Source organism: Xiphophorus couchianus, chromosome 15 (genome assembly GCF_001444195.1).
Source record: "Xiphophorus couchianus chromosome 15, X_couchianus-1.0, whole genome shotgun sequence".
Classification (NCBI taxonomy): domain Eukaryota; kingdom Metazoa; phylum Chordata; class Actinopteri; order Cyprinodontiformes; family Poeciliidae; genus Xiphophorus; species Xiphophorus couchianus.
In genome coordinates, this window is record NC_040242.1 from 3,903,190 (window position 1) to 3,925,956 (window position 22,767).

Genomic DNA, 22,767 nt, shown 5'->3' on the forward strand with positions numbered 1-22,767 from the left:
AGGTGCTTCTCAGTAAATCACAATATTAATTGACTGTGTAGTACATCCACTCAGTAGTTGGTAGAGGCTCCTTTTGCATTAATTACTGCATCGACAGGTTATGGAAAACATCAGAATTCACCTTTAAGGGATAATAAAGTTTTCCTGAACTTGAACCCGGAGTCGGTTTGTCAGAACAAACAGCTGCTGAACTTTGGACGGCTGGTTTGAAGCCACATGTGAGTTTTATTTCGAGGTTCAACAGGAAAAGCAGCTGCTCTGAACTTTCTGCTCACCTCTGAGAAAACCGAGGAACAACTTCAGGATGGCTGAGAGACGGGCGACGGCGAAGCCTGCAGCAGAACCGGACTTCCTGCAGTTCAACGACCTGGCCTGTGAGACGGTGGGAGGAAAGGTGAATAATGTAGAAAACAGAAAGTAAAATTACACATTAACTCCTAAACTGTCAGAGATTAATGTTGTTTTCCAAGTGGAGGACAAAATATTAGCACGATATAAGATAAAAATGTCAACATTTGAAGCATTTTGAACCTTTTGGAAGCACTCCATAGAGGAATGATTAACTCCACTCTGTACCTATTAAAACGGCCTCCTTCTTCTGATATTGAAAACATGATTGTGTTTGCACTAAAGTTGATCTCAAATAATGAAATTTACCAAATTTACAATCTGCTAAGGAAGAGAATAATATGTATGTACAATTTGTTCAATCTGAAAATGTCAGAGCCTTAAATGAAATGATAAATTCAACCAATTTATCATTTGGTTGATATGATACCAAACATATCATATGTGTGGTATGATACATATCATACCACACATATGGTATGATATGTATCATACCATATGTATCATATGGTATGATATGATACCATATACCAGTATCAATGACAGTGCTCATATCAAACCAGATATGAGCACTGTCATTGCTCTGCCACTAACGCGGTGCTTCGTGTTGTTTCTCCAGGTTATTTTTGCCACAGATGAATGGTTTGCTCCGGCTAAAAACCTGCTGAAGGTGAAAGTTGCTTATGTTGATTTCACCTGCATGAGTGGATCTGCTTATTAAATAAAAATCTCACTAAATCTGGAAAAGAAAGCACCCACAAGCTACTCAGAGCCAAAAAAAGCTGTAAATCAAATGTTTATATCTTAATTTTCTTTGGCTCGACATCCAGTCACATTTAAAAACGTTGATATGGATACATTTGAGCCATAAATTAAATAATCTTTTAATTCTAAACGAACTCAGTACTTTTCAAGCTGTCTCTTATTTGCTTGAGTTTATTACCGTTTGTTTCGCTGTCGTCACTCTTCAAACATCTGTTGTTTTAACAGCGAGAGCCTCCGCAGTTCATCCCATCTGCTTTCACAGAATTTGGAAAGTGGATGGACGGATGGGAGACGAGGAGGAAGAGGATCCCTGGTCGGCGCCTGAAATCAAACCTTTGTTGTTCGCCCAGAAAAATTCACATAATGCTGAAATAATGTCTGTTTCTGGCCTCACAGATCAGATTTATCCATAGAAACTCAGACAGAAACTTGCTAACTAAATGTTAAAACATGAAGTTTAGTTTGAGTGAAATTCAGTTTTTACAGTAATGACATTAAAACCAGAACAATGGTACAAAACAGAAAAACAACAGAGAAGTTATAAAAAACTATCAAACTTTTTTCATATTTTCTCTTCATAATCACATAAAATATTTTATTTTTCTAGTTAAGTAGGATAATTGTGAAGGGAAAGAAAGGGGAGAATGAGTTTAAACATTTTCACCAATTCAGAATCTGAAAAGTGTGGCAAACATTTGCATTCAGCACCAGATGTTCTCCGTTCGACCTAACTGGACTTGAGATGTTTCGTAAAGACAAATGGAGAAAAATGTTAAAATAAGACAAACCCATAAAGGTCCTGGAGGTAAATATGGTTCTAGTTCTGACTCAGGGCTGAAAATAAATCTACACCACACTTTCCAGATATTTATTTTTGCTTCTTTTTTGGTTCCACTTCACAACCTAGCCCTGCTTTCTGTTGGTCCATCAGAAAGCAGATTCATAAAAGATCTAAAACTTAAAACCACAGCAAGTCTCTGTAAAATGATAATTTTCAAGAATAAAGTCAAATCTATAAAATAACCTCAAACATTTCATCCCCATGTCTTCCTCATAATAAACATAATTTTCAATGCAGCTCTAAGATTTCACAGGAAAACGTGTTAAACATAAACATGTTTGCTCTCCGTCTCACTGAAGGTCACGACTGGTGCATCATTCAGCTGGGAGTGGCTGGTTTCATTCATGGACTCGATGTCGACACGTCTTTCTTTACTGGGAACCACTCGCCTTACGTCTCCATCCAAGCCACCTGCCTCGGTACAGATCATCAGTCCTTCCCGTCTACTGAATCCAAAAGCTCTCCATCTTCTCTTCCTTTACCCCCATATATCATTCTCTTACCTAAGTGTGAAATTCATTGATATATATGAGTTAAAAGTCTCATCCTGACCAGATGAGCTGCCCCCGTTCACTCCCGGGGAAGATCGGACCGGCATGGCCGCCACTGGAGCTCAGATCGCTGCTGTTGCCAAGGTAACCGTCAGTGTGGTATAATAGATCAAAAACATATCATGGCGATACATGACCTCTGCTAAATGGGAGTCGGAGCTGATAGACATCATGTGGTGGTGCTGATGGATGACAGTTTGACGGTTTTCTGGTCGACAGCTGAGCTCAGAGGTTTGGCCAGAGCTGCTGGGCGAGTCGGCGCTGCAGCCTGGATACGCAGACTGCTGTCACAACTACTTCAGGGTCAGCACCAAGAGGAGAGTCACGCACCTGCGCCTCAACATGTATCCAGGCACGTTACAAACACATAATTAGGACAGACACTGGTTGGTTGGCGACTCTGGGCTACAATAACTGATCACATGATTTGAAAACGGCTCTGATTTCTGTCCAGATGGAGGAATAGCCAGACTCAAGGTGTTTGGTATCGGCCAGAGGGATTGGTCTTCCGTCCCGACCAACCAGGACGTCGACCTCGTAGCACTGACCAATGGGGGAGTCTGCCTCGGCTACAGCGACGCCCACTTTGGACATCCGCGCAACATGATTGGTTGGATTTAACTTAATCACTTGACCTTGCACTGCGAAGTCAGATCAGAGTACCACATGTTTTATGATGGTCAGATATTTAAACTGTTTTCTTCTTGCAGAAGAAAGTCTGATTTCCAACATGGCTGCTATGCTTTAGCTAGTTACTCGCCTTACTACAACCAAACGGCACACAGGCTTGTTCAGCCTCCATTAGTAAAAACGCTGCTTTTTCTTTGAACAAATGAAATTGTATCTAAAAATGACTTTATAAACTTATCTTGTAAATTACAAAACAAACTCCCACCCCAACAATTAGAAACTTCCAGTAGTTTCTGACTGGAAATCAGTTCAGTAGAAATCTGGGTCCTTGTTGTGGTTAATAGATTATATATATATATATATATACACATATAGATTATAACAGAGCAGTAAAAACTGACCAGGGAGCGAAAATATTAAATATGAAAAAACAAAACAAACAACAAGATCGGTAATCAAACTTATGAACAGAAAGAATAAAGAATACACATTTTTATAAAACAAAGTTAAAGTCAAAAGAAAAAACAGATGAAATAATGACATCTTATTGAGAAATATTAAAAATAAATCAGAACTAACAAATTACAGAATTTAAAAAATTCATTTGTAATATTTGTGACTGTTATAATTGTAATGCTATTATGTTAAATAATTGTAAGATTTCTCCCTTCTCAATCTTTCCTTTTTTATTTTAATTAACCACACAATGATTATTAAAGACAGTATTGATTTCATCCTAATTTCTCTGTAAAATAAAAACTCTTTCAGTCCAGTTTTTTCACCTCCTGCTCCTTGTTCATGGATCATTTTCTGTCTTTTTCAGTCCAGTCTAAAATAACTTCTCTGTTTTTACAGGACTTGGTCGAGGCGCCAACATGGCGGACGGATGGGAAACGGCCCGCAGATCAGACCGGCCCAAAACTCTGAAGGTTTCAACACAAATAATCCACAATGTTTTGGTTTTAATCTGAAATATTTTCACTTTCAGTTTGTTTACACAGTCAACAGAATAATCTACAGTGATAGAAGCTCATTGCATTTATTTTATGCTACAATAAAACAGATACAAATCATACAGTTAAATTACAACATGATCATTTAAATTGGTAAGATCAGAAACCAAAGACTGAAACACTGAACTCAGTTCTACCAGATCAAAGCTTGTTCAGTAAAATATGAAAGTGCTGATTTTTAGAGAAAGTTATGAGGCCAGTTTCCTAAAAACTACACAAAGTTGTCTTCCATAATTATCCCCGGGATAAATCCTAACGCAGAACGATAAAAAGCCTGACAGAGAGAAAAGCTCTTACTCTCAGGTGAAAAGTTTACATTGGATTTATCTCCAAAAACAGAATGTAGTTTTGAAGTAATTTCAAACCAACATTCTGAGTCTTAAAACTCATTTTAATTCAAATAACTTTTTAAGGGGATAAACTGACTGTAGACTTGGAATGAAGTAATGAATCTGCACTACAAAACATTTAATTTTATGTAACTGGTGGACTAAATGTTTCCAAGGACAGAGCCCTGAGGAACACCACAACCAACAACTACCACAATCCATTGCTTCCACTATGTACCTTAATTTAATACAAGACGTCTTTCCTGCACTTCAGTTTGTATTTTTCCGATCTTCCATGAGTAATGGTGGCCCTGTTGCTGGTTCTTCCTGTTTCCTGAGCAGATCACATCTCGGCTGATCATTAAAGTTTTATACTTTATATGGAGGTTTAAGATGAAATTCTTGAAATTTCTCCCTTCTTGTCGCCTTGCAGGCAGACCAGCGGGGAATCCTCCAGGTGCCTGGCTGGGAGTGGGCCGTGTTTCGTCTCGGTCGTCCTGGGCTGATCGGCAGCATTGAGGTGGACACCAACCATTTCAAAGGCAGGTGCATCCGAGTCACGACTGCTGCATCCTCCAAGAACAAACCCATCTTTTGATCCGTGTGTTTCCCACTCAGGTAATTTCCCAGACTCCTGTCGGATCGAAGCGTGTCTTTTAACCGCTGAAGACGAGGCGCGGTGCATCCAAACCAGATGGAACTCTGGGAAATGGGAAGTGCTTCTTCCACCTCAGAAGGTTAACATTTAGCACCGCTGAGATCCTCCTGAACAGTTCTGTGACCAGCTTCCTCACCTCCATCTTTCTCTCTGTGCTGCAGCTCCGTCCTCATCACAGGCATCAATACAGCAAAGCAGAGCTGATGCTGAATGGACCCGTCAGCCATGTTCGGCTCATCATCGCTCCTGATGGAGGCGTCAGCCGCCTCCGTCTGTGGGGTCAGCCCATGTTGGTCCCCGGAGATCCAGCCAATCAGAACAGACCGCCATCCAAACTGTGATCCGTCACATCACTGACCTCACCATGTGGGAGGTCTGAGGATCTTATTTGGAAGAAATTGTGTTGATGATCTAAATTAAAAAGTTTAGAAAGTGAATGGTTCTAATATAACAAACCCACAGACAACTTTCCCAGGTTTCCAGGGGAAAAGCATGTGGTCGTCTCTCCAAGGTCCGTCTGTGTCCACAGATAACGGTGTGGAGACATCTGGACACAGACGACAGCCCTGCGTCTGTTGAAGTCATTTTTAAACAGAATCGCAGAAGTTGTTCTGTTTGGTTCTGATGTTCTTCACTTTGAATTTGTGATTTTATTATTTCAAAGAGGATCCGGTGCTGTGTCGACTTCCTGAAGGCCGAGTTTCAAGGTGTTAAATTATGACGACGAATTTCCTTTAAATCATGTTTTATATGAACAACATTTTTATAACAACTGAAGGTAACATAGTTACTTGACTGTGCTATGAAATGCCTGGAAAATATATAACACCACCCCTTTAAGAATGCTTGTTTTCTTCAAATAAAATGTCTACTTCATTTCCACCCAACTAGGAGAACCCTCCATGGACTCAGGTTGATCCACCAGGAAACATTTATCTGTTTTACTCGCAGTTTCTCTACAACACATCCATTTGTTTAGATTTACGTTTATCGGCTTCTTCTTCTTCTCCAGCTGCATTTTCTCCACAATTAATAACATGAAATAAATAACTGGAGGTCAGGTCAGTGAGGATCAATGACAGCTCCAGTTTCTTCTTCCTCAAAAATGAACTGTTTTAAAAAAATATGTCTAATCGGCATTGATTTTGTCTCGACTGATTTCCTTCACTGCTAGTTGTCACGTTTTTATGGCTCGTCTGTTTCCTCCAGCAGCTCTAACTGAATGAAGGCGTCAAACTATTGGTCCTGAAATGCATCACCTAACATATTCTGCATCGTACATGTCACTGTGCTGCTGCTGTGTTTAAACATCTGAAGCTCCGCCCCTTCCATCACTCACAGCTCTGAGCATAAACCTGACCTCTGACCCCATCTGGGCAGCTTCAGCAGTGAGGCAGCCATGTTTGTCAGCTGCTCAGATGTTACTGAAATTACAGTAATTATCCATGCTGTGTGGTCCCAATGTGTTTGAGTTTGTGTCTGACTGCTGACTTTGACCTTTTTAACGCCCCTCCACTCGTTTCCGACCTCAGTGGGTTTTCACCAGATGTTGAACATCGCAGGAACATTTTCCACAAATCACTAATCTGTTGTTTTAAGGGGAGGTTTATTCCACAGATATATTTTTAAATTGTATTTCCACATGAGATAAATCAATAAGGGCCTTATTTGGGTTCCATAAAATCTATTTTTCTTTTTAAGATAAATAATTATGAGACAATATTATTTATAAAACAATTTAAAGAAATAAATTTTGTAAATAAAATAAACAAAACTAGTAAGAAAGGTTTTCTTTTTATTGATGGTCAACCTGATGTCTGTTCCTACAGTTAGTTATGAGCAGAATCCAGAGAATAGCTCCCCCTTGTGGTCGTTTTCAAGTACTACATATTTTTGACTTGTGGGACAAATTGGGTCTATTGAATGAAAGGTCCATAAAGTACCAACTCCAGCAAACAAAAATGAAATAGCTCTTCATATTTATGCATTTATAAATAAATACAACCTGAGTATGGTAAAAAGAAGTTAAAATATGATCAAATCTGACCTGGAAACAGACTGAAGAGGCTCATTTCAGTCACGAGTGCAAATCCAAATGAGAAAAATATTTTCTTCATCAAATGAAATGGATTGATGCCAAACTGATTTTGTTGACGTTGTGGAATCTGAACAGCAGAAAACTGATCAGTTCAGAAGTTTCCTCAAGCATTTATCCAAGGTAAAACAGGAGCTTGTCTAACATTCAGCAGCTTAAATCGATGTGTGAAGGATTTGTTTTTTCTGCTGGTCGTGGTGATGCATCACACTGTGCTTTTAATCTGAAACAATAAACACTACTGAGTCTCCAAACAGTTAATTTAAATAACTTTAGCCCCGTATTCAAACCCTTCTTGCTGCAAGGCAGCAACAGTAGCATCAACTTCACCACTGATCCCTTTAAGAAACCAATAAAACACTAATTCATAAAAACTCTGTGCTGTCAGATTGTTGTTTCCTCTGTCAATGATTCTTCAAACTAGTCATGGAAGGAATATTTGTGCAGCACTTTTCATGCAAGCAAAACAAAGAACAAAGAGATTCAAAGTCAAGAAAAAAGTATCTGTAATTTTTAAGTAGATGATCTCAAACTATTCTGGTAATAAATTAAAGTTCAGCCATGGATTATACTGTCATTTCTGCAACAACAGCTCTTTCTTAGAAACCTTAAACCTGAAGGCTAATGACTGAAGCTAATGAGTAGCATAAAAAAAAACAGCAGGTTGTTTTTTTTGGATAAATGACAGATTAAACATCTTGCTGTCTAAAATTTGTTGGACAGGAAGTGAAGGCTCCAGAGAGGAAGTCCAGCTGTTTAGTTGTTCGGTAAGGAGCTGAATTTTGATATTTTAGTGGGTTTTAAGTTTTTTTCTGCAGTTCACTCACCTCTGCCTTTTCCTTCCCAGGGTGTTCAAGCTAAAAGATTCCCCAGGTGTCTGAGCTCTATTTAAAGGTTCCAGGTTATTATCTGAGAATGGGAAAAAGAGTAGTTAGTATTTCTGGTCAAAAATGTTATAATTAAAATGTTATGAAGTGAAGATAAGCTACAGGCATTGTATGAACTAGACAATCAGTAGGCCTTCCAGAGCTACTATCCTAGATGCATCTCATCTCCTGAATTAAGTTAATGTTTTGTTACCGAATGTCTGAATTACTGAATTATGATGAGGAAATTCAGTTATTTAATTCAGGTGTTTTGCACCTAAAAGTGACAGGAATGAGTTGGAAACTCTTGATCTGAATTGGCAATAAAGTGCAAGAAAAATAATTTTAAAAATGGTTTCATTTCTGCCAAGTACCAATAAATTAAAGGTTAAGTATCAATATACCAAAAATAAATAACAATAAGATGTAATAATAATAAGATGTCCTGAACTGGACCTGCGCTCTCAGCCTTCAGCTGACCTGAATTCCTTCTCTGCTTTCTGTCTCTGAAGGCTCATCATCGACCGCTCTGACGTTAATAAAGATGAAGCACAGAAAAGGAAATTAAAGCCCAGCTTCCCTTTTCTAATGAGATCATATCCATCATGGTCTGCTCTTTAACCTTCACTGCAACCTCCTCAGAACGCACACTGTCGCAGCGCCACAAAAACAACTGATGGTGCAAAATCCTGAAGCTCCTCTACCAGGAAGAAAACTGAATGCTTATGGCTGAACCTAAATTATACCCCATTAAGTAACCCACTTCAGTTGAGACATCTCGAGAGCTTTTCTCTTCAACAGGGGCAACAGAGACACAGGGCAGCTACTGCAGACATGAAACTCACTGACAGCTGAGATGTTATGCAAATTAGCTCCTCATATGATTCTTGTTTGTCTGAATGCTTAGAGAGAGGGGGGGTGGGGGGCGTGCGACAGCAGACAGGAGCTGTCAAGAAAATCCGAGCTCATCCCACTTCCCCATGCTGGAGATTTTAGTTTAACAGTAATAATAAATAAAGTTATCTTTAAAATGAATCACTCAAGTGACATCTAGGCCCAGCAGTAGACTTAAGTGTCAATAAAGTTAGTTTAACAGTAATAATAAATAAAGTTATCTTTAAAATGAATCACTCAAGTGACATCAAGGCCCAACATTAGACTTAAGTGTCAATAAAATAAATCTAGTTGTGTGTGTTGTTTTTGTCTCATGCAAACTTTGCTTTAATTCTACTTTTTTTCTATCTAATCATAAGAAATCATAGTCAGTCAGAGAGAGTCATTAAACAGGAAAAGCAGGTTTCCTGGAAAAAGAGGAAGTTTCCAGCCTGCAGATTTATAAAAATAGCTGAGACTATTTTAAAGCATGAAAGTTTTAAAAAATTAAATCTAAACATTATTAGTAATTGGATAAGATTCAAAGTAAAATACTTATATTAATATTGGTTTAATTGTAATAATACTTACACTTACATTTGTGAGAACACTTACAAGAAAAACAAGTAACTGTAACTTTGGTATTATATAATTAGAATCATGGATTATTCTTGGTTTCTTTTCAGAAAAACATCTGTAATAACTCACATTAAGATTATAATAAATATAATTAATAAGTTATAGTTATAAAATTATAAATGAATGCTAAATCAGAGAAGCTAAAGAAAATAAATGTGATATAAATGTGATTTTGACATTGAACTTGAAATGGTGTAAAAGGTTGTAAAACTGCAATTAAACATCACTGATATGTTGGAGGTAGATGGTAGGTGAAAGGTGACAGGAAGGGAAAAAGGGGAACTAACAGGAGAGCAGAGATGATCAGCACCTTATATGGAAACAGGAGGTTGAGCAGCCCTGAGACATTGGCACAGACATCATGACATGATGTCTCTTAAGACAGTGACGGATATGAGATCATCTGTCTAAGCAGACAGATGAACCCTATATAAGGTGGGTGCAAAAGAGGAACCGTTCGTTGGATCCTCCGGGCAGCTTCGAGCCAAGATCGAGATGGACAAAGAACTCTGCAGCTGAAGAAGAGCCGGGGCCACGGAGCCGGAGACTGTCCTGCACATGGAGATCAACCCGTCTGGCCCACAATCTGTGGCTTCGAATCACACTTCTCTCATCGGCTGGGTTCTGACCCCAAAGACAAAGATGAAGATAAAGACAAGGAAGAAGAACTGGTGCCTTTTTTCCTGCCAGCACCAAGTCCTGTGTGACCTCAGCATCCATGCGGAGAAGAAGCTCATCGGACCTGCGGAGATCCTGGCCTTCATCGATCAACATCTTCCTCCTGTTGCAACACCTTCTTCATCATCAAGCCAGGTCTGGGGTTCGAAACGTCAAACTCCGTCCGTCTCTCTCAAAGGTTCCCTTTTTTAGTTCTCAGTGTCAGCAGTAGGGAAAGATAGACTAGATGATTGATTTTACTTATTTGATTATTTCTGCTACTGAATTAAGCTGTACTGACCCTTGCAAAAATGCCTTACTAATAAAATATTTAGCATAAAGAAAATCTAAAAGATGTTGTGGACATTCAGTTAATGAGTCACCTTAAAGTTCTTTGATGGTTGTAAAATAGCTGTGATGTTTGATTCTGGAGAGGAAGAGGTGGAAAATGTTTTTAGGTTGCTGGTAGCCCATATTTAAAACAACATCCTTGGGACTCGCCCGAGTCACTAAAACCTACCTGGTTCAATAACAAATGCAAGTTGCAAAATAGAGAACGAGCGACCGTTAACAGGTGTGCTCTGTGAAACTAGTTGGCTGTAGGCTGCTCAGTCTGGCTAATTCACAGGGGGAAGAAGGGTGGGACACCTGGATGTAGGCCGTCAGATAACCAGGCGAATCGTTTCTCGAAACCAGCTTAAACAGAGTTTACTTCAGTTCTGGACAGGGTAAATCCCAGCAGATTTAGGAAACTCAACGGACCCGTTAGACGGAGAGCTGGTAGCACATCTCCCCTCTCAGAAGAGGAAGTACGAGAGTGAGAGAGTAGAGACAGAAAGGAGGGGGGGGGTGTTGCGCAACAACAAGTGGCGCCCAACGTGGGGCCCAGTCCAACGGAGTAGGAGGGCCCTATGGCCAAGTTAGTAAAAACAGATGTGAGGATCTGAATAGCTCACTTGGTTTGTTAACTCTTAGGGAATAGAGTTAATGGTGACTGATAAGGCCGTCAGTCACAACCCTTGCAGTAACTGTATAGCATACAGGTGAGGGAAAGCTTCTACTGAGGATAAATGACCGGATCCAGACAGTGAAGCTAGTAGCCAACATAGTCTAGACCCATCCCTGCTCGAAGGCTAAAGAGAGGCTTTGGGGGATAGACAACTCGAACCGACAGAGAGACGGAGTGATGGATGATCACTTCGAGGAGGAAAATCTGGGGAAGAAACCGGAGGAAGCCGGCCGCCCAGATCGTTTGGAAAAGGAGGAGACCTCAACAGAACTGCATCAGCTTTCTGCACAGCTACCCAGGGCACCCAGGGCAGCGGATGGAAGGTTTGTTCATCAAGAGCACAGTCCCATGGGGTTCAGTCTGCATGGATGTAGCAGAACCAATGGGATAACAGGAAAGAGAGGTGAGACGTACCTCTTGGTGCTGATGGACACAGTGACAACTGCTAGAAGAGCAGGTCTTCCCCTGCAGAGGAACTCCGTTCACGTCACAGAAAGCAGGGAGGCGAAGACACTTCTCCTTTTTGCTTAGAGAAGGAAAAGGGAAGTTGCAGCTTGAAGTGTCACTGAAAACAGGGCAGAGAGTTTGGATTAAAGCTCAAGATCGGCCTGCAGCTACGGGGATCAAGCTGAGATTCAACGCCCAAGATTTTGTGAAGTAAGTACTGAACTTCAACACAGTACTACTGATGAAGAAAGGGGTCCATGAGGAAGCAGTGCTCAAGCCAGTTCTTAGCTACAGCGAACCAGAACATTACAAGAAGATGGCCAGAGAATCAAGCACCATGCCATCCTACAGTAGACTGGCCACTATTACAGGAAGGTTGCCGTTCAAAGAACAACTTCAAGGCTTTGGACTGGGAGGGCCGTGAAGAAATTGGACTATGCTAAAGAAGAACTCCTGTCACAACCTGATGGATTAAACTGGAAAAGGGGCTGAAGTCGTGAGGAAGAAGCGGCGTCATAGAAAATCACCAAGATCAATTCTGTAACAAGGCATTGAAGTCAGACCCAACACCTGGAAGGTATGGATGGAAATCTGTTTTTTAAAGAAAAGAAGATGCCACTTGTACACTGTGAAACATTTGAAGGTGGTTTAATTTGAAAATGAGAGTCCACCTGCTGCCTTGAAAATGTAGTTCAAGTCCACAAAATTGTTTTGGTTTTATCTCAGAAGTTAGTTTATGAAGTTGATTTAACAACAAGAGACAAGTTATCTAGAATTTTTTTGTCTTGAATTCTGCGTTTTACTTAATGCCTTAAATTTAAACAAAATAGTTATTTCACAATAGGAGGGAGAAAACTATTGTCACCTAGTAAAGGAGCAGACATTTCTCTGTTAGTTTCATTCACAATATTGAGTTAAAGTAAATGCCTATTTTACTTTAGAATTATTTAGATTTTTGTTTCAAATTGCATTAATAAAATTTCTGATCTGATAAAATTTTTTGTACATCACAATGAATTCTGCTCAGAAACATCTAGTATGAACAGGGTTTTTTTTTTTTTTTTTGATGACCTAGGAACTCTAGTTTATTCGACTCTTAGAGGATTGCAGAATGAATAAATGCTTAAAACAACTTACGATTAAATTTATCTTTAATGGACTCACACATTTAGATTTAAAATCTAAAACTTGATGAATCTATTTGACTTAACAAATAGAAGATAGTAGAAACAATTGAAGACGGCTCAAATGTTTTACAGTCTATGTGTGTTATCAAACCAAACGCAAGCTGAATTCACCCCTCAATGCATGGCATCAGAAGCTTATTTTACAAGCCTACAAGCAACCGGAGGACTTAATTGTGTCCCACACGATGGATTGCATCCACAGAAGGAACTGTTTTGTTTTTGTGTTTTTTCCACCTTCATCACACTTCAACCTGGCTGTAAGTTTTGATGAACGGGTCCAAAGACTGCAGTTTTTTAATTGGACAATTCCTGATGCCTCTGACAACTCCAGTACCCCTTAACGACCCCAGCTATGGAATAGGATCATGATTACGGATAAAGCGTCATGATGCTTATGCTTTTTGCTTTGCTCTGCTGAACAGCCAGAATTTGATTTTTTTTTTTTGAGGCCTTCTGTCTCAGCCCATCTTCCCTAAAGAACCATTCCACATCCTGAAGAACCGACAGTTCATCCAGCGAAGGTTCCTGTAGAAGAATCAGAGCGATCCAAGTTTTCTTCGACATTCATCACCTCATGGGGGAAATCAAAACTCCAAAGAGGGGGTGTCAAGAGAAGTGGAGTTTTGATGACTACACTGAGCCCTCTGTGAAAACTGAGGATGAAGAATCTGCATCTTCACATCCCAGACGAACTTCTTCTCTTTCTAGGGGATGAGGACGGCGAACTGCAGGAGGGTGATGGACTCCCAGCATGTGAAAGGTCTGACCTCGTGGAGGAGCTGTCAAGAAAATCCGAGCTCATCCCACTTCCCCATGCTGGAGATTTAAGTTTAACAGTAATAATAAATAAAGTTATCTTTAAAATGAATCACTCAAGTGACATCAAGGCCCAACAGTAGACTTAAGTGTCAATAAAGTTAGTTTAACAGTAATAATAAATAAAGTTATCTTTAAAATGAATCACTCAAGTGACATCAAGGCCCAACATTAGACTTAAGTGTCAATAAAATAAATCTAGTTGTGTGTGTTGTTTTTGTCTCATGCAAACTTTGCTTTAATTCTACTTTTTTCTATCTAATCATAAGAAATCATAGTCAGTCAGAGAGAGTCATTAAACAGGAAAAGCAGGTTTCCTGGAAAAAGAGGAAGTTTCCAGCCTGCAGATTTATAAAAATAGCTGAGACTATTTTAAAGCATGAAAGTTTTAAAAAATTAAATCTAAACATTATTAGTAATTGGATAAGATTCAAAGTAAAATACTTATATTAATATTGGTTTAATTGTAATAATACTTACACTTACATTTGTGAGAACACTTACAAGAAAAACAAGTAACTGTAACTTTGGTATTATATAATTAGAATCATGGATTATTCTTGGTTTCTTTTCAGAAAAACATCTGTAATAACTCACATTAAGATTATAATAAATATAATTAATAAGTTATAGTTATAAAATTATAAATGAATGCTAAATCAGAGAAGCTAAAGAAAATAAATGTGATATAAATGTGATTTTGACATTGAACTTGAAATGGTGTAAAAGGTTATAAAACTGCAATTAAACATCACTGATATGTTGGAGGTAGATGGTAGGTGAAAGGTGACAGGCTAAGGGAAACAGGGGAACTAACAGGAGAGCAGAGATGATCAGCACCTTATATGGAAACAGGAGGTTGAGCAGCCCTGAGACATTGGCACAGACATCATGACATGATGTCTCTTAAGACAGTGACGGATATGAGATCATCTGTCTAAGCAGACAGATAAACCCTATATAAGGTGGGTGCAAAAGAGGAACCTTTCGTTGGATCCTCCGGGCAGCTTCGAGCCAAGATCGAGATGGACAAAGAACTCTGCAGCTGAAGAAGAGCCGGGGCCACGGAGCCGGAGACTGTCCTGCACATGGAGACCAACCCGTCTGGCCCACAATCTGTGGCTTCGAATCGCACTTCTCTCATCGGCTGGGTTCTGACCCCAAAGACAAAGATGAAGACAAAGACAAGGAAGAAGAACTGGTGCCTTTTTTCCTGCCAGCACCAAGTCCTGTGTGACCTCAGCATCCATGCGGAGAGGAGGCTCATCAGACCTGCGGAGATCCTGGCCTTCATCGATCAACATCTTCCTCCTGTTGCAACACCTTCTTCATCATCAAGCCAGGTCTGGGGTTCGAAACGCCAAACTCCGTCCGTCTCTCTCAAAGGTTCCCTTTTTTAGTTCTCAGTGTCAGCAGTAGGGAAAGATAGACTAGATGATTGATTTTACTTATTTGATTATTTCTGCTACTGAATTAAGCTGTACTGACCCTTGCAAAAATGCCTTACTAATAAAATATTTAGCATAAAGAAAATCTAAAAGATGTTGTGGACATTCAGTTAATGAGTCACCTTAAAGTTCTTTGATGGTTGTAAAATAGCTGTGATGTTTGATTCTGGAGAGGAAGAGGTGGAAAATGTTTTTAGGTTGCTGGTAGCCCATATTTAAAACCTCATCCTTGGGACTCGACCGAGTCACTAAAACCTACCTGGTTCAATAACAAATGCAAGTTGCAAAATAGAGAACGAGCGACCGTTAACAGGTGTGCTCTGTGAAACTAGTTGGCTGTAGGCTGCTCAGTCTGGCTAATTCACAGGGGGAAGAAGGGTGGGACACCTGGATGTAGGCCGTCAGATAACCAGGCGAATCGTTTCTCGAAACCAGCTTAAACAGAGTTTACTTCAGTTCTGGACAGGGTAAATCCCAGCAGATTTAGGAAACTCAACGGACCCGTTAGACGGAGAGCTGGTAGCACATCTCCCCTCTCAGAAGAGGAAGTACGAGAGTGAGAGAGTAGAGACAGAAAGGAGGGGGGGGGTGTTGCGCAACAACAGAGCAGCATAATGAAAAATGGCTTTTAAGCTTTTTGAAATGAAATGAAATGAAATGAAATTTATTCGAACATGATACAAATATAAAAATAAAATAGTGCACAGTAACAAGAAGTGCATAAAAAAGAAGAGGAAATACAGATTTTTTGTTTCAGTTAACATATCATGCTCAAAATGGGGTAGGAAGAAGTGAGAACTTATAAACTCCTACCCCCTAAACACTTGAAACTTTAGAGTCCTACTGTCATTAAAAAAATCAAAATCAAAATCAAAATGGCAGTCAGAAGTAACAGTTACTAATATTTACCCATACATTTTCCTATTTTTTGCTGGTTTGTCTTTCTAAACCCTTACACCAAGTTGTTATCTGCAATACACACCTTATTGCTTTCTGTCACCCATATGTGTATCTATTGAAAATTACCTCCTTGTACTTTCTTTTGAATTGTATTAAGCTATTGCTTTGTTTTAAATCTTCATGTAACTTGTTCCATAACTTTACACCTTTAATTGAAATACAGAAGCTCTTTCTTGTTGTTCTAAAATTGCGGATCCTGAAGTTTGAGTGACCCCTTAAGTTATACCCCCCTTCTCTTTCAGAAAACGTGCTCTGTATGTACTCAGGTAACAACTTTTTAGATACTTTGAACATAAATTGAGCCATTTTAAATTCTACAAGCTCCTCAAATTTGAGAATTCTAGATATTATGAAGAGCGGGTTTGTATGCTCATAATAACCGACATTATGGATGATTCTAATGGCTCGTTTCTGTAGGACGGTTACAGGATGTAAAGAGCTCTTGTAATTAACTCCCCACACTTCACAACAATATGATAGATATGGTAAAACCAGAGAGTTATATAGAATATGAAGTGATTCAGCATTCAATACATGTCTAGCTCTAGCCAATATGGATATACTTCTACTGAGTTTACTCTGTAAATATTTAATATGAGGTTTCCAACTGATTTTGTCATCTATTATTAAACCGAGGAACTTATTAGTAAAAACCCTTTCTAGAGTTACGTCCTCTATTTGAACTTGGATTTCAGTATTTTTATAACAGTTTCCAAAGACCATGATTTTCGTCTTGTCCAAATTTAGGGATAATTTATTATGGTCAAACCATATCTTTAACTTACTAATCTCTGAGGTGACTGTTGAGAGAAGACGCTCTAAATTGTCGCCAGAGACTAGAATATTTGTGTCATCAGCAAATAAGATAAATTTTAATACATTGGACACTTTTCTGATATCATTTATATAAAGATTAAATAAAACTGGTCCCAATACTGATCCTTGTGGTACTCCACAGACAGTCTCCTGCCAGTCAGATTCCACATCTCCCAATATCACAAATTGTTTTCGGCTCTTTAAATAACTCCTCATCCAGTCAGAAACTACTCCCCTAATTCCATAGCGTTCTAATTTTTTAAGTAGGATTTCATGATTTATTGTATCAAAAGCTTTCTTTAGATCTATAAATATCCCTACTGCCAGTTTCTTACTATCTGTTGCGTTGGTTATTTCTTCTATTAAGTCAGTTACGGCCAGCGATGTTGACCGGTTTGCTCTGAATCCATATTGACTGCTGATAAGTAGCGAATGTTTTTCTATGAATTGTTCCACTCTTTTCTTAAAGAGTTTTTCCAGGATTTTAGAAAATTGTGGGAGAAGAGAGACAGGCCTGTAGTTAGTGAAGAGGTGTTTGTTGCCAGTTTTATACATTGGTTTAACCTTAGCTATTTTCATTTTGTTGGGAAATGATCCCGTTTGAAATGATAAATTGCAAATATAAGTTAGTGGTTTAGAGATTCCTTTAATTACTATTTTAATAGTTTTCATGTCCAGATCATCACAGTCAGTGGATGTCTTATTTTTACATTTATTCACAATGTTTATGATTTCTTCTTCTAGTACAGGGTTGAGATATAAGGAGCTGGAATTATTCTCAATTTGATATTGCTGAGTTGCAGTTTTTGTAATCGGTATTTTTTCTGCTAATTGAGGTCCTATATTAACAAAATAACTATTGAATTTATTGACGACACTTTTCAAATCAGTAATATTCTGTTCATTATCTATGAAATAGTCTGGATAGTTGTTATTGTTAGATTTTCTAATAACTCTATTTAAAATATTCCATGTTTCCTTAATGTTGTTTTTATTCCTATCCAGTAATTTATGATAATAGTCCTTTTTACATGTTTTTATAATATTAGTTAACTTATTTTTATATTTCTTATATTTATTTTCTGATTCAGACGTTCTATGTTTTAGAAATTCTCTATAAAGTTTGTTTTTCTTTTTACATGCCTTTTGTATTCCTTTTGTGATCCACTGTTCATTTTTTTGATTGCTTTTCCTGTTATATTGTTTGATTGGGCAGTGCTTGTTATATAATATTTTAAATGTTTTTAAAAATTCTTCATATGCTGAATTCACATCATTCGTTTTATATATTAATCTCCAATCGTAGGCCAACAACTCAGCTTCTAGAGCTTTTAATGTCTCTTCAGACGTAACCCGTCTGTAATGCGTCTCTATTTTTTGATCGTCTGTTTTGCACTTACAGTCGTAGACTATGAACACTGGTAAGTGATCAGTTATGTCATTCATTAATATTCCACTAGTTAAATTATTTTCCAGCACATTTGTAAAAATATTATCAATTAAGGTAGCGCAGTGCGATGTAATGCGACTGGGCCTGGTGATTTTAGGATACAGGCTTAGACTGAACATGGTGTTAATAAATTCTTCAGTCATTCTATGTTTATTTGGATTAAGAAGGTCAATATTGAAATCCCCACAGAAAAATGTTATTTTTTGATTAATTGTTATAAATTTTTCTTCTATCCAGTTGTTGAGTACTTCAATGTTTGATCCAGGGGCTCTATAAATGCAACTCACTAAGACATTTTTCCTTTTTTCCACGAGTATTTCTATAGTCACACATTCAAACATGTTGTCCATCACAGTTGACATTGTTTCGATCAACTTATAATTAATCTTCTTGTCAACATATAAAGCTACCCCCCCTCCATTTTTGTTTTCTCTGTTCTTACAAACCATTTCATAACCATTGATTTCAAAGTCTATGCCCTTATCACTATTGAGCCAAGTTTCTGATAAGGCAATAACATTGAAGGTCTGTGAAAGTTGTTGGAGGTATTGTTTGATGCTGTCAAAATTTGCATAAAGGCTTCTGCTATTAAAGTGAATTATTGATAGCTTTTGTTCTGTTTTAATGCTGTTGTTGAACTGATCATCGCTGTAATAGTGACAACTATCATTGCTGACATTGTAGAAGTTGTTATCAGGATCAATGTCAGTTTCAATATCTTGCTGATGATAGTTTCTGTGTTGGAATACGGGTAGCTCTATATCCTCATAGGCCGCGATCTGTTGCATGTTTCTCTTTCAGAAGTGAACGTCAGCTATGTCTGGCTGTCTGTCATACATTGTTGGATAATTTAGGGGTACTAGTACGTGGATGGGTGATCAACTTATCATAACGTAGGTAAGCAATGTCCCCTCTTTGACGTGCTGCTCTTAAGTCCGGCATTAGTTCCGCCCTCCTTTTCCTTACTGCATCCGTGAAGTCTTCGTTAATGAAAATCTTAGATCCCTTAAGTGCCTTGGTGCTCTGCAGAATAGTTGATCTGTCCTTGTATCGTAAAAATTTGACAACAATGGGCCTGGGTCTGTCTCCTCTAGGTTTACCGGTGCGGTGAGCTCTCTCAATGTCAACCTTATGTTGAAAGTTTAGCTTTTCATTTAAAATAGTTTTCACTTTCTCCTCAGTCTCAGCCCAAGTCTCATTTGGTGATTCAGTAATTCCATCAAAAACCAGATTGTTTCTCCTTGATTGCCCCTCAAGGTACTCCATTTTATCAGTGATAGTCATCATGCCCTCACATACTTTAAATATGTCTGACTGCACCGTGTCACTTCGGTCCTTGTGCTTAGCACTTTCTACTTTAATATCGTCAACGTCTTTCTGTGTAAATTGCAGGCTGGTTTTAATGTCCTGTAGTTCTCGTGTCATTGCGTCCATTCTAGTGTTAGTAGTGTCCACAATGATTTTAACAAAACCTTTAAAATTGTCCTGTTGTTGTTGGAGTAACTCCATATACATTTGCTTTTGCTGGCTCAGCAGCTCTTTGACTTGCGTGAGTGATACATAGTCCTCATCTTGTCTCCCGTTGGTCTTGGATCCTTTTGGAGGCATTATTTCGCTTCTTTTTGCCTGTCGCTTCCTTAAGGCTCCTGCTCAGCAGTTGGAGGCCACTGCGCTGTCTCTCTCTGCTTGCTGTCAATCCAACGTGTCGTTTTCCACTGGTTGTTTTCTCGGTTAGCTCGGTTAGCTGCCGGACGTTGGCCTCGTCCCGGTTAGCAGCCGCGATGTTAGTAAGCTAGCCGCAGCAAGCTAGCCGCAATGAGGTGATTGCTCAAAAAAAGCAAGCCTGCTGATTGGACCCCTATTAAAATAAACAAAGCGGAAGGTCGAGCTTCACAGTGAGGTTTGGAGGCTGCTCCTTCTTCGATCTGGAAACTGGAAAGTTTTAGTTTTGCTGCTGATTGTGTAAATTGCAATGTGATGTCATCCCTTCTCCCGTTCACCAGCAGCTTACTATTGGCCTGCTATCCATCACAGTGATTAATGGGAATTCACTTAAAAACATAATTTAGATCCTGCAGCGCAGCAGAGCAGAAAGCAGCAGGAGACATTCATCTGCTCAGAAACCGGTAAATAACGCTTCATTGACCTCAGAAAAGGTCCAAGCTTGGTTCTGTGAAAATGAAAAACTGCTGCCCTGTAAACAATTTATGGGTGTTGGAGATTTGCAGCTAATAATTAATAGGATTTCAACTGTTTACTTAGTAGTTACATTGCTTACAGCAACTGCGATGAAATAGACAATCTAAGCTCTACATGAAGAGCACTCGGTTCTAAATTATGGGTTTAGGTGTGAATGAACCCTTTGGAAGATAATAATGCTTTTAAGGCTACTCTGTATTGTTTGCTCTTCCATTTAATCTGGGATTGGGTCGCAGGGCAGCAGGCTTTCCTCTCTGCAGTCGCACGGCTCCTGGGGGGAATCCCAAGGCCAGCCGAGAAACACAGACTCTGTTCACACAGCTGGCAAATGTGACCCACATCTGATTTTTTTATGGCAGTGTGAATGGCCCAATTCTGATCTTCTCACATACATCTGGATTGTGCCACTTCCACATATGGAACTAAACCATGTCCGATAGTTTTCAAAGCGTCTGCAGTCTGGATGAAATGCAGTCAACTCGCATTTTATCCAACTTTTTGTCATTCAAGTCAGAGCTGCTGCTGGTGTTTCAGCTTCCTAAGCTGCATTTCCTCTTGTATATTTTAGAAATGCTCTACCAAAAAATCAACAAATAGGTGAATTTCTGTGAATTTTCCACTCTTTGAAATCCTGAGTCACACAGTGAAATCATTCACCCTGCAGGGAGTCAATAAGATTATTGAAATCTTGTTTACATTTTATTAGATTTAATTTGTGGTGTTTTGTTCTTCATCTTGTCATCAATACTATCTTTAATATATAATATCTAAGTGAAATTGAATGTCTCAATTTTTGTTTTGTCAATCAGTCTTGAGTCAAGATTATTTAAAAAATAATAATTTAGATTGTTTTATTGGTTATGAACTCTGATCAATGATTCTTCATTTTTACCTGAAGAATCAAATTTCACATTAATTTTGAAGAAAATCTGAAAGGTGAGATAAAAAAGCTGCCCATGTTTACAAGTCGGATGTATTCATTGAATTTCTTGACATTTCCTGTGGTGAGTTATCATGACTGGATTAAATAACTCAGCCTGTGACGGTGCAGGGCAGGTCACCATGCGTATGCTGTCTGAATGTTCCTGGTTGTTAACAGAGCTGCTGTAAAACCATCCTCTGGGTCTCTGCTGGTTCCCGTCTGCGTGACCAGAACCCACAGAACTGATCGACCTGTGACAGCGGCCTCACAGACGACAACTGAATCTCCCCAAGCGTCGCTCAGAGTCTCGGGGGGATAAGAGGTGTGCGGGCCTCCCTCAGCTGGCCCAGTGCAGATTATTGCTCCGTCTAATAGGCTGAGGATATTACTTTGCCTGAAGCCGTGCCTCACGAGCTTATTTCCCCTGAGACTCCTGAATCACATTTCCAACGACCCTCGCTGGAAAGATCTGGTAAAACCGTGTCGGTGTAAATCCTCCTGAGACGGAGCGGCGGCTTCATTAGCATAACGGCAAGCGAATGAAAACCACAGTGAGGAGGCTGGAGCCGGTATGAACAGGTTTGATTTTCCTCCCCCTTCCACATCCAGGGATGATGTCTGGATTCCTTCTCTGCTGAATTATTTTGGACCGTTAAATACACATTTATGCTTCTGTTCCACAGTCGGTGTTATTCTATCTGGTGAAAGAATGATTAATGAATATTTTTGACTTCACAAATATACAAAGATTCACACATCAACAACCAGAGATGAGTTCAACTCAAAGCTGTGGAAGCTCATAAGCGATGCTCTGGCTCTACATTTGAAATTTTTCAACCAATGACCGCGTTGCCACCTTAAACTGTCCTTGAGTTTGCTCTCCCTGTGGAACTGGGGGTTCTCTCTTGGTACTCCAGCTTCTTTCCACAGTTCATAAATATGGATAACAATTCATCTCTACGGGCCTCAATAGTTATGCCAAAAGGCAGAATATCTGTCCAGCCATTGTCTTCCACTAAACCAAGATTGAGTTATGGGGGTTACAAGTCAAGGAGGGACTCCAGATATCCTTGGGCTTCCAAGGTATTCCCAGGCTAGATGCCTTGTTTCCACTGAGTGGTTTGGAACGGGTCGGTGTGGCTCAGTATGATATTTTATGGTTTGGTGGCGTATTCAGGAGTGTGTTTCCACCACCAGTTGAACGAATGTGGCGTTATACTAGAGCAATGATAAATGTGATGCACTATA

At 39.1% G+C, this 22,767-nt stretch overlaps 1 protein-coding gene across 1 annotated transcript; it reads left to right on the plus strand.

The window, feature by feature from the left end:
- The first annotated feature begins 147 nt into the window (after window positions 1-147).
- allc (allantoicase) lies at window positions 148-6,026 on the plus strand. Its single transcript, XM_028040087.1, has 11 exons — window positions 148-394; window positions 968-1,018; window positions 1,339-1,426; window positions 2,254-2,373; window positions 2,510-2,589; window positions 2,725-2,857; window positions 2,960-3,115; window positions 3,991-4,064; window positions 4,911-5,019; window positions 5,096-5,214; window positions 5,297-6,026. Exons 1-11 carry the CDS (start codon window positions 305-307, stop codon window positions 5,474-5,476), a joined length of 1,200 nt encoding a protein of 399 aa, XP_027895888.1. The 5' UTR covers window positions 148-304; the 3' UTR covers window positions 5,477-6,026.
- The last annotated feature ends 16,741 nt before the right edge of the window (window positions 6,027-22,767 follow it).